At 48.8% G+C, this 12,517-nt stretch overlaps 1 protein-coding gene across 3 annotated transcripts in view; it reads left to right on the forward strand.

Moving 5' to 3' along the window:
- PNPLA7 (patatin like domain 7, lysophospholipase) overlaps positions 1 to 12,100 on the forward strand; it is a 132,046-nt gene extending 119,946 nt beyond the window's left edge. For all 3 annotated transcript variants that reach the window (XM_074846622.1, XM_074846624.1, XM_074846623.1), the window contains 3 exons: positions 4,758 to 4,842; positions 9,654 to 9,757; positions 11,276 to 12,100. In XM_074846622.1, the coding sequence (XP_074702723.1) occupies positions 4,758 to 4,842; positions 9,654 to 9,757; positions 11,276 to 11,356 (270 nt within the window). In that variant the 3' untranslated portion in view covers positions 11,357 to 12,100. The remainder of the gene's footprint in view (positions 1 to 4,757; positions 4,843 to 9,653; positions 9,758 to 11,275) is intronic.
- The last annotated feature ends 417 nt before the right edge of the window (positions 12,101 to 12,517 follow it).

A 12,517-nucleotide genomic window follows, 5' to 3' on the forward strand; every position in this document is an offset into this window, starting at 1 on the left:
TCCCCATCCCTGGAGGGCTTTAAGAGTCGGGTCGGCATAGCGCTGAGGGATCTGGTGTAGTTGGAAACTGCCAATGCTGGGTTAGAGGTTGGACTAGATGATCTTCAAGGTCCTTTCCAACCGAGATGATTCTGTGACATGAACCGGGATCGCTGGCCTTGATCTCAGCCATTGCTGGCTTTCAGGATGTGCCTCATAGTTCTCAGACGCTTCCAGATTTAAACCCTTGTTGGTGTTGTGTTTTTAGCCAAGAGTTAAAATCCCTGCAAGGGTGCAGACTTCTTGCTTTGTTGCTTTTCTTTGTCTCTCCTCTATTAGAAAAGGCATTTTGTAGAGCTGTCATTGAGGCTCCGTGGAAGTTTGCAGCGCTGTTGAGGTACTGGGTTTCATGCATCTTGTTCTGCCCACTTCAGCACATCCGAGCAGTTAATGGTAAATTCCTGATTATGGTAAATCTACAGGCTACATAATGTTGCTGTGTGGTTATAGTCCTGTTAAGGTATCTACTCAAAAGTAGAATAAAAATCTCTTGGTTTTACAACTTAGGGATTGAGGTCAACCTCTCGAGTTGGTTCATAACTCAGTGGGCTGGCTGAATTTCTTGGCGGGGAAGTTCCAGCTGTTTTTAAGAAACAGTTATCACCTCTTTAAGGACTTGGGTACAATATCATAATATATTGGCTTATTATCCTTATCCTCCTTTGAATTCCTCTGATTTAAAACCCAAGTGCTATGAAGGCTTCATGTTTTACCCAGTAATTCATCTTTATCGTCTTTTAGAGATAGGGAAATGAGCAGTAATATTTTAAGTGATTGCCAAAATGTATCATAACTGTAGTGAGCCTCACTAAGGAAAGTCAATAGAGGTGAAAAATGACATTGGGGATTTGCAGCTCTTCAGAGATGGGTGGTAGAGCCCCTACGCTAGGAGTGAGATGGTGTGAGCAAGGGCAGTACTCGCAGGGATGGGCATTAGCCCAGCAACAAGGGGTGGATGACACCCGCATCTGAGCTACTTGCCCCAGACCCCCACTTGTCACCGGAGAGAGGTGAGCTCTGCAGGGTGTGAGTCACTTGATGAGATGGAAATGGCTCCGTTGGGAGATGAATGGCACGTTGGCTCCGGCTGTGTGAGGGGAGCCAAGGGCACTAGAGCTGATGACTTCCTAGCGTCAGATGAGTCCCACCCAAGCTGCCTGTCAGGGTGAGTGGCTTTGGGAGGAGCTTTGTGGGAAATAGCTGGTGATCCAAGCAGCCCGAGGAGCCCCAAAACTCATCAGGTTGTTATTTCTGACTGGGTAGATGACCTGGACTACGAGATGCATTAGTCTGAGCTGAAGAAGACGGGTCCCCATTCTGCCTCTGGCACCTGGTGTTCAGTTCAGACTAGTTATAAGCTGATATGTGTTTGTTTATGTGTGTTAATAGTCATAAGGAGAAGTCAAAGGAGAGAAAATTGTGTGTGTCTTGGAAATGGTTATATGTCCTATTTCATCCTCTTAACTTCTATCACCAGCTGGTAACAAACTCAAACATATTCATTGCTGTAACAAATGCTTCTTTTAAAGAAGGCTTCTTTTAAAATTGCCTGTTATATGGGATACAGTAATTCAGGCTAATATTTCAGTTAAATCATGATATTACTGCTGTGCATCAAGTCGTATGTTGAACACTTATCACAATCTACCCTGGTTTTTATGGCCCTTCAATTGCCCTGGAGATCAAATATGTCATGGACTCATTGTAGATGTAGCCTGTCATTGCATTTCTGTGTATGCACTTGGCAACAAGGCAGAAAATACTGATTGCTGAGGCACCAAGAGCGTGAAAATAATGGGTTCAGGAGAGTGACTCAACAAACTGCCTGGGTTATGGAGCAGGAACCATCAGCTTTGTGCATTCCCCAAACTGATGCTAAGGCTCAGTTCCAGGCCCAGGGACGTAGGAGATCTTCTGCTCTTCCTCTGAAAACTCTGGAGTCCAGGAAAAAACAAGATTTTTTTCATCTGACTTTTGTTTCAGTAGATTTATTTCCACAAAATAACAAGTATTGCAGGCTCCCACTGGGGTGTTTGCTTTTTTTTCTTTTTCTTAGTCCATTAGAGTCACTTAAGTCCTTCAGCTCTGCTATCTTCTGAGGATAACAGCTGATATTTTTAACTTGCCTTTCATTAGTGAAGGTTTTGGTGCTCTATATGCTTTAGTTGAGCTATTTCTGGAGTTTTCAACATCCAAGAGAGCTGAGCACGGTTTCTTATCATCTTGTTTCTATGTCATAAGCATTACATTTTTCCTTAAAAGCTCCAGATATTTAATCATTTAGATACTTTTCCTTTGCTTTCATCATTCAATCACTGTTTATCTTGTCTTAAAAATGCAAATACTGAAGACACAAACAACAGGAACCTTACATAAACTTCACTTGAACAACCCTTACTCTTCCCCAGCACAGAATAATGCAATACTGCTAATTGAATCTCCTCAGGGAAGTTTTGTCTACTGAAGTGTTATTCATAGTCGAAGCTAAATATAATCTAGCAGACTACAATAGTAACTGTCTTTCTCCTCTAATTTATTTAATAAAGATTATGCTGAAGAGAATATTTCCTGCCTTGGGAAAAAAAAAATATCAGTGGAAAGGTTTTAGAGTAGGTTTCATATGAATCTGAGACACTTCTTTGCCTTGTGTTAACTGATGGGAGTGTGGTTTTGTCCTCAAAAGTAGTAACAGGAAGTGCTTAAACATTAAATTCCTGTTTGCAAAGCAGCAGATGAGCGTGGGAAGGCACCTGGTTTCCCACAAGTGGTGTTCCAGTCTTGGTGCTAAGACTTTGGGGTGCAGCTGCTCCCCAGGCGTCCTCTAACAGCCTTACCCGCGCATCGGCTGTACGTCAGCGACGGTAACAGATGCTCCTGCAGGTCACACACGGTGCCTTCGTGCTCCTCTGTCCTCGCAGCACGCCTGCGGGAGCACGTGAGCGGGTGGTGACGGTCGCTGCAGGATTTTTTTCAGCAGTTCATACAGTGCCCTGGGCTTGTGTCCCCCCCAAAGCCGGTCCCTGTCTGCTCCGTGCTCCCAAGGACAGCCTGGCACTTGTCTGCCCGCGTGCTCTGTGCAGCCTCTTTGTCAGCTTGGTAAGAGCCCACATTTTTAGAGTACTGGTGATTTGCCTCAGACATTGCTGGTCTGCTTGGTGGCCAGAGCTTGCACAAAACCCTCGCTTAGTCATATGGCACAAAACGAAGATGTAGATGCTTTTTTTCCTGTCCTTGGGAAGAGCCTTCTGCAAACGCTTCGCTGGGACCATTCAGGTCATGTTCAAAATGGGACTGGACTGACTCACCCTTCTTGACGGTTCCTTAATGGTCAAACTGAGCTGCTGAGCTTCCTGACTTCTGTATATTTTTAAAGCGTGTGTCCTAAGCTACTGCTGTTTCATTTCATACAGTTATTTTTTAATTCCCTCTGGGATTTTCTCTGTTCATCGCTCCCCACCAGCTGTTTGTCCTGGATCTGCACCTTGCTTTAGCTGCACTAAATTACATCAAAAGTTAGTTACGGATTAAAGGTCAACTGAGAGCAATCTGCTGCTGCTGTAATGGGCTTCTGCTGTGACCCCCACAGGGGTTGTATGATTCACAGTATCAGTGCTCTTGCCAGAAGAGCAAAGCATTGTTCATAAAAACCCTGTGTAAGGAAACTGTCCTGTCTGGAAGCACGTGGACAGGTCTGGGCTTTTAGAAAGATGCCTGTCGCAGCAATTCCTGGCAGCCCAATGCCGATAACGTGTCCCCTGCCAGCTCTTCCCCATCTCTTTCCTCTGGGGGTGTGTGCTATCGTACTAATTTAAATCACTTTTTAAAACAAGGTGTGGGGTGTTCAGGTTTCCATCTGATGACCTTGTGCCTGGCCTCGAAGGGGGCAGGTAGGGCTGCTCACAGCATGGCATGTGGGAAGACTGAAATGGTTCTTAAATGCCAAAGTTGGATTTTATTAGAGGAGAAACTGGAGCAGGCAACTTCTCAAAATAGAGAACACTCAACCCACTGCTTGGGTGAGACAGAGTAAAAAATAGAAAGGGTTTATTGAAAAGAGGAATTACAGTGGGAAATATTTCTCCTTGCGGGTGGACCACGTACCTCAGGCTCTTGCTCGCTGCAGCATCTGCAGCTCCACGGCTTGCTGGGGTCCCCGGGTGGGTCCTGGTCACCCCAGAGCCTGGGCTGCTGCCGGCCTGTCCGCGCAGCGTCCCGTGGTGTCACCCTGCAGGCTCCGGGCTGGACCACGTGCAGTGTCCCACGGGGGCACTGGGCCCCTTTGCCTTCTCCCAAGGGAAGGCAAAAGCTCCCTGGGGGCTGCACCTTGCCCAGCCGGTCCCTCTTATAAAGTAACAGTGATGGAGAACAAACAAGTATAATGAGCACCGTCTGCCATGGAGTCCAGACCCGCCAGTTCTTGTCTTTGGGGTCTTTTCTGTAGTTTGCTAAATTTTTAATAAGGCTTCTTGTTGCGTGGATGGAGGAGGAGCCATTAGAGGTTGTCCCACTTGGGAATCCCATCTCTGCCACCAGACCCGGATCAGGAGAGTTGTTCTGAGAATCACACACTGATGAGTAATGGCTTTTGAGGGGGCAATTGTGGAGAATATGTGTGTCTGCAGCTCTGTCTGTTCAACATAATTTTTAATCAGTCTTGGCTTGTTTGGATTTTTTGTGTGTATTTGTTAACATACCTAGAACTTACCACTGTGTTTCAGAACGTGACCTGTCCCACCACCTCTTTTACGGACCTGGCAGAAATCGTGTCCAGGATCGAGCCTGTGAAAGCACCCGTGGCAGATGGTGAGTGGGGTGATCTGGCCGGCGTCGCAGAAGCGTTGGGAAGGGCAGCGAGGCAGGGACGGCTGCTCACTCCTCCTGCGTGCCTCCTCTAACTGCTTTCTTTTAACACCCCATGCTCTAAGCTGTGACGGTTCAGGTCTGGTTGCCAGCTCTGGTGTCTGTTGAGCAATGCTGGCAGTGGTGGGCTGTCTCCCTGCTTCCTCCAGAGCTTTTGCCCCCAGGTCTGCCCCAGCTTGCCCCAGGCCAGCCGCTCCGCATCCCCTTCCTGCTGCCTCCTCCTGGAGAGGCTGGGAATCAGATGGTCTTGCCACAAGACATCAGCTGTTAGTCTGTTAGTGTGGTCTGACGTGGTTTCTTGGTGGGAGTAATCCCCACTCAAGTTAGCCTCGTCTGAGTGAAATAACACCTGTGGCAACTCCTGTGAAGACGAGCTTCCATCCCCCTTGTGCTGGCCTGTGTCCTTGCGATGGCTTTGCTCTTTGGTCCGTGTCCTTTTGAGATGGGAGGAGGCTGATTTAAAGTTTTGACTGAAGGATTTTTTCCCTGCTGTCGTGAGTAGGATCTGGAGTGACTCACTGGCTCCATTGCTTTTTGTACCCTCCTGTTAGGGGGAGCACTATTGAACTCATGAGGAACAGGTAGCAGCTCCTGCTGCCCGCTCGAGTGCCTTGTGCCTCAGCCGTGCCCTGTGGAGCAGTTCCCTGCACTTGCCATAACCAAAGCTCAGTTAACAAAAAGGATCAGAGCTTTGCAGGCCTGAAATCTCCAAGTGTTTCATCAGTGCTAGAGCTCTTTATAAACAGTCTCTCCCCTCCTCCCGATTCTTGTTCTTGCAGAGGGAAATCTAAAGTTAGCAGTCCTCCCATCTGTGAGTGTTTGTAGAGATGTCCCTGTGGTAATTTGAAATGCTAATTGCAATCATATGCCTTATGAAGAAAATATTAATCAAATGTGGTTGAAACTGCCATTGTGACTAAGAGTGAAGAGTTCATGTAACATGGTTATTTAAGGCATAGGCATTGAGACCTGTTAAGACTTAACCAGTCTACTGGGACAGATCTTCCTTCTTTATATAGTTTCTGATTATTCAGCCCCATTAGGGAGACCTGCTTTCTGCTGGGTGAGGCCACGAACATGAGTGTAACAAAGGGACACGTCTTTCAGAAAGTAGATATGGCAGATTTTGGGCTACCTGGGCCGGGATGGGCAGGTGCCATGTGCTCCTCGCAGATGCTGAAATGTGTTGGTCGTAGAGAGTCCAGGGGAGCAGGGAGGATGGCAGGACAGAGTCGTGCACATGGGTGCTGTGTCTGGAAGGACCATTTATATTCATGTTTCGGGTGACTCCATCTGCTGCCTGCAGGGACCTTGCCCGTTTTTCGGTGGGCAGTGGCTGTAAAGACATTCCTCTGAACACAACATCGCTCGGTGCCGCCGGGATGGCACCGCTTTTGCTAAAGGAGGTATCTGGAGCGATGGGGGAGGTGGTCTGTACCGAGGTGAGCTCGGATGGAGGGTGACACCTCCCTGGCAGCAGCCTCGTGGCTGTCAGATGGTTCCCTGTACGTGCTGGTGAGCCTTTGCATTTGTCTGCTTGTGATGGTGGTGAAGATGGTCTGACTGCTTTTGTCCCGTGTGAGTAAGAAGCCAGGGTGCTTCTTGGTAGCCTGGCTGTGAAACGGCCCTGTCAAAGAGGGCGAAACCTTTTTTTCTCCCTGGAAATTCCTTCTGGAGTGAGATCTCGGACCGCAGGGATTTAGAAAGGCTCTGCCTGTCCTGACAGCATACCACAAGTCTCAGGCTGGGTGGAGAAATTATGTCAATAATTTTTTTCTAAAGAAAGAAAGAAAATGAAAACAATCGTGTTCTGATGACTGGGAGAAGGGGGAAGTGTCAGTACAAAGGGTGAAAGGCCCTGACAGGCAGGGGCTGGTGGAGCCTCCAGGTCAGAAGCCGTGTCTTCTTTGGGGGGAAAGGGCAGTGAAGTTCCTTCTCCACTCTTGAGCAAACTGAGAGCAATGACTGAAATCATTTAAAAAAAATAAAGGGAGACTGTCCCTCAGGAAGGGGTGAGTAGAGGGAAGCTGGACGAAGCCCTGCGCTGGTCCTGGGGTACCTGTACTGCCAGTGAGCAGGTCGGGAAGCATCTGTAGGAGAACAGAAGCTCCTTTCCACAGCTGAGCCACTGCAGTATATGTGGCTGTGTCTCTGCTCTGCATCCAAACACTTCCTCAGTGGGGATTTTCTGTCTTTGTTCAGCTGTAATTGCATTTTACACAGCCGTGACTGTGGCCAGGGAGCACAGATGCCATCCTCCAAGCGTGGCTCAGTTGCATCCGAGGTCACACTCCCACCTGTAAGGGATTTCCGAGGACCAAAGTTGCGCAGGCTCTTTGGGGATTTCCCACGGCAGGTTTCCTGTCTCATTTTTCCAGGCAGCAATGCTTCGGGCTGTCCCCACAGCCAGGTCTCCTGGTGTGAGGTGAGGTACCACGCTTGCTGCATGCGATGGCAGGAGATCAAGTCACACAGCAATTGTAGCAGGAGTCATTTGGATAAAAAGATTTGGGAAAGAAAAATGTTAATTGTGGTGTCAAATGCCTGCTTTTGCAACACAGCTGAACCAGGAGACATCCCAAAACCTCTCAAGGGACACAATTATCAGGCACTAGGTCACCCTCTGCATCTTTGCTGCTTAAAAAGTACTTTTAACAAGAAGTAGTGATGCACCTTAGGTTGTGATGAGCTACCAGATTCCCTGATTTACATCGGAGTCTGTCAGTGTTACTGAAACAGAAACCCTCCAGCCACACAACACTGATTTTCTTCAAATGTGGTGCTGCCTGCAGAAATCAGGCACATGTAAAAGAAAGGCTAAAAACTACAGAATCACAAAGCAGATCTTTGGCATGAGAAGTATGCCCTTCCTGCTGTGAATATGCTTCCCCTGCTAATGGTAGTCTTGGGTCCCTTTCTGTGGCGTAATCTCCTCTTCACTGGCTCGTTTCCGAGCTGCAGTGTTTGGGTGTTGGTGTGTCGAGCAGGGCAACAAGGCCTCAGTCCTGCCTGATGCTTCTGGCAGTTTTTGTAGTGTAAAGGAGCCCCGGGTGCTCAGCCTCGAGCAGGGCAGTGGAAGATGGTGTTTAGGGCCAGCAGGACCACCTTCTGTTCTCCTTTCCCTTCTAGTTCTCCAGCACCCAGAATTGCTGTGTGAAAGATATGAGAGGGACACCCTTCTCTTGTTTTTTGTTAGCTGTATAAAGACCTTAAATACTGAATAGTGCTTGGAAAAATCAAAGAGTTTGGTTTTGGTGGTAGTTGGTTTTAGTGGAGCTGTAAACCTCAAACTATTGTTTGTGCTGTCTGTTGCCGTTCAGACGAGTTTCCAGTTTCTCTGGTGCGTTTTATCAAAGACTATCAGTAGTGTTTTCAATATAAACTAACGATAATTCTCTGATCCACAGTAGAAAAAAAATATTAAAAAATAAAAAGACCAAATGTCTTTAATCCCAATGTTCTAGCAGTTGGTTGTAGTTATCGTGTTAGAAGAAAAATGCTGTGGAACAGACTGTGCTGTTGTCTTCAGCGTGGAGCAGATGCTATTGACTGTTCCCAAAAGAAATACTTAATCAAGAATCTGGTTTAAACACGAGCCACTTCCTTCACTAGTGGGCTGAAAACCAGGTATTGCTTCAGCAACTCAAAGCACACTTGAATTAACTCATGAAAGTGGCAGAAAAACTAGTGTCACACAAAAATGATTTTGCTGCCATTTTAATGCCTTAACTTACATTCTGAAAAACTTCATGCCAGAAACTGTGCCAAAGGAAGGTGGCCATCTGCCACTCCTTTGTGCCGCTGCCCGCGGGCCTTGGTTTCAAGGATGGGGCTCTGCAGTGGCTGCTGGCACAGCGGGTGCTGTACTGGGGCCAGTGACGAGCGGCTGCCCTGGCACATTCGTTGAGTGTTGAGTTGATGTGGGAGAGGGTCAGTGCTGTCGGCAGGTGACTCTCCTGCTGCCTGTGTGACAGACCCTGAAGTGATCTCCAGGTGCTGGCAGAGGCACAGACTCTGCACTGATGCGTCTCGTTCCTCAGGAGCAGGCTTCAGTGCTGGGGACTGGGGGCTTGGTGGCGCGTCCTGCTGCTGGCTGCACAGCTCTTGAGCTTCCCTAAATGATGTTAATCTGCTGGATTATCAGACAGAGCAGGTGATGGTCCCCTGTGGAGCGGAGGGGAGTGTAAACATCACTGCCCCTGTGCACCAGAGCCTGTGAGGCACGTCATTATCTCCGCAGCAGGAAGAGCTCACCCTGTGCCTGGAAGTCCCTGTTTCCAGTGAGTCCGTGACCGGTGTGCCCAGGGGGTTTGGATCAGCAGCTCACAGGCCTGTCCTGAAGGGATCTTACAGGCCTCGTCTGGACTGATGGGTGGGGGACAGCAACTGTTCCGTGAAGAGCGTTCCCCGGGGAGCATCTCCCCACTGCCAGCGCTCCTGTCCCGCTGGCCTGGGCAGCTACAACCCGCCAGAGTAACACAGTTTGTAGCTCACTGCTCTTGCTCCAGGCACTTTAGATTCTGGAGGGCTCCAGGACACCAATTCACGTACCAGACACAGTTTATTTTGTGATCTGGCTGGAGACCTCCTAATCCGTGTGTGAGTAGTCCCAGTTCACTGAGCTGCGGAGAGTTGGCCAGCAGTCACCCTGCCCTCCGCCAGTGCTCAGTGGAATCAACTATCATTCCTCTTCCAGCTGTCTCTGCCTCTCTGAATGCTACTTAAAACCAGTGTTTTTTCTCTCCTCTCTTTAGATGAGTCAGACTACCAGACTGAGTACGAGGAAGAAATTCTGGACAACCAGAAGGATGATTATATCAATTTCATAAGCAACCAGGTTGAAGAAGACTCTGACTCGGTACGAACTGCCCTGGAAACAGGCAGTGCCTGTATTGCTGCTGAGTCCCGTGTGAATGGTATGTGGTGGGTGTGAGGTGGGTGTCAGGAAGAGAAGCACCTGCAAGGGACTTGCTGAGGAGGACTGTGCAGAAATAGGTTTGCTTTTCATGTCCTACAGATGCTAAATGGTGGGTGCCCACCGTGTTCAGGTCAGTCATCTACAGTGGTGCTGTGTGTGGCAAAACCTGGCTAAAAAACAGGTTAAAAAACCGTGGTTAAAACTTGGCTGCACAGCTCCGTGGGTCTGTTTGTGAGGTGGGTCAGGGCTGGAGACTGTACGGCACGAGGAGAGGCTGAGGGAGCTGCTCTCTCCAGCTCAGAGGAGAGGGGGCGAAGAGAGGATCTGTCTGTTCTCTGCAGCTGCCTGCTGGGTGGTTATGGAGAAGACCACAGCAGAGGTGCACAGCAAAAGGACAAGAGGTGACAGACACCACTTGCACTGAAGGAAATCCTCACTGGGTACAAGGGGAAATATTTCCCAGTAAGAATGGCTGAGAACTGCAATGGGCTGTGCAGGGACATGGTGGAAACTCCATCCTTGCAGATACTTGAAAACAAATAGATGCCCTGAAGAACCAGATTTAGCATTAGAGTTGGCCCTGCTTAGAGCAGAAAATTGTATTATACCCTCCAGAGGTCCCTTCCAACCAAAGTTGTTTGATTCTGTGGGGGGGTTTAGTCTGGAGAAGAGGAGGCTGAGGGGAGACCTCCTGGCCCTCTGCAACTCCCTGAAAGGAGGGTGCAGAGAGGGGGGATGAGTCTCTTGAGCCAAGGAACCAGCGCCAGGACAAGAGGGAATGGCCTCAAGCTGCGCCAGGGCAGGGTCAGACTGGCTCTTAGGAAGGATTTCTTTGCAGAAGGGGTTGTTGGGCGTTGGAATGGGCTGCCCAGGGCAGGGGGGGAGTCCCCATCCCTGGAGGGGTTGAAGAGTCGGGTTGAGCCAGCGCTGAGGGATCTGGTGGAGTTGGGAATGGTCAGGGTGAGGTTCATGGTTGGACTGGAGGAGCTTCGAGGTCTTTTCCAACCGGGATGATTCTGGGATTCTGTGACCTCAGGTCCACCCTGAGGAAAACTTTCACTGTGAGGCCAGACTTTACATGATGTGGCCTGCAGCCTGAGAGGCAAAGCTCAGGAGGGTCGTATCCTGGCTGCTCGCTCTGGCTAGAGTGGCCATCAGGTTCAAAAGGTGAAGCTGCCTCTTGTGTTGGACAGGACCAGTTTCTCAGTGGGAGCACGTGAACAGTTTGGGAAGTGTCTGGCCTGGGTAGCTGCTCACGTGAGGATGTAAGATGGCTTCAGTGCTTTGAGTGAGGAGCTGGAGTTGAGGGCATGAAGGTTTTGTTTGCAGGGCTGACCTCCAGTGGGTAATGGTTGGTGGACAAAGAAGGGGTGGAGAGGAAGAGAACGGATTTTATTCAGCTCAGAGAGGATGCTGAAGTATGAATTTGGTTTTTGCTTTCTTTTTTTGATCATTCAGGATGAAGATATGCAGATAAGAAAGCGCAGGAATCTCCCCAGGGTGGACGCCCAGGCAAGCAGCACAGGAGAGCCAGGCTAGCACTCAGAAGAGCCTGATCTTGCTGACTGAGAGCTACAACCATTAGTACTGACAGCAGCCATATTTATTTATTAAGTATTTTTAAAAAAACCAAAGCAACATCTAGTTGAAATTAAGCAAGCTTTCATCCTTCTCCAGACAGGGTATGGGGCATTCAGCTGCCAGCACTAAGCACAAATACCTGCATCACGCCCGAGTCCCTTTGGATCTCTGGTGAAGGGTGGCTGACATGTGCCATACTCCTTCGTACAGGTGCCAGTAGGAGCGGCCGGTTATTAATCACTCTGAGACTGGCAGGGGAACGTGCAGTTAAATGCTGCCTTGATTTTTGCTGCTGTATGTTCTAGTTGCTGTTTTTACTGCCGAGGCCCGATGAATGACGGGAGATTATCCTGCCGTGTGCTGAAAAGGCTCCAAGCAGCAGCACTAGAGAGAGGGAGGGTTTTGTGGGTCGCAGCAGCGTTGCTTTCTTTTCGTATGAATCAGGTAACTGTGTAATTAACTCCTCAGTGACTTTCAACCATGTACTTGTGAGCTGACAGGAGCGAGTCTGAATGTATTTCACTTGAAATCTAAATGTAAGAAATCAGTTAATGTGAATGCTAGCTATAGGGTCTGTATCCTCAAGCCACCAGCAGAACATTTACTGACGGATCATGGAGCTGACACTTGCTGGGCAACTCTAGTCAGTCACTACTTGGCTGTATTTGCCCTGTGAAATAAAGTTATTCTGCTGGATTGAAATGTCTGCGTGGTTCCTTGTGTTGGGTCGCACAAAGAGAAAGGTGTCAACAACTAAGAGCCCAACGTGCCTCTGATTAGATCAGACTTGCAAAGAAACACGTGTGGTTCTCCGTTCTTAACACCAGCAGGAGTCACTCAGTTTATTGTCAAGCGTTGGAAAGAAATCTCCAGTGCTTTTCCCCCGCCGAGGGCTGCAGCAGACGACGTGAGTTGGACCATGTTCAAAGTCCCTCGACGCTTGCTCTTCTTCTCTCACAGCTGTCGTTACCAATAGCTCCGCATGGCTGGATAATGAAGCTAATTCTTGCTTTATGTAAACTCTTCTGCTCAGCACTAGCTCTAGGGGCTGTTGCCTCCAGGGGATTTGTCATCTGACCAGAGCCCTGAAGATGCTCCTCACAGCTGCCTCTGCTGAGC

The sequence above is a fragment of the Strix aluco genome, chromosome 20 (assembly GCF_031877795.1).
Source record: "Strix aluco isolate bStrAlu1 chromosome 20, bStrAlu1.hap1, whole genome shotgun sequence".
Classification (NCBI taxonomy): domain Eukaryota; kingdom Metazoa; phylum Chordata; class Aves; order Strigiformes; family Strigidae; genus Strix; species Strix aluco.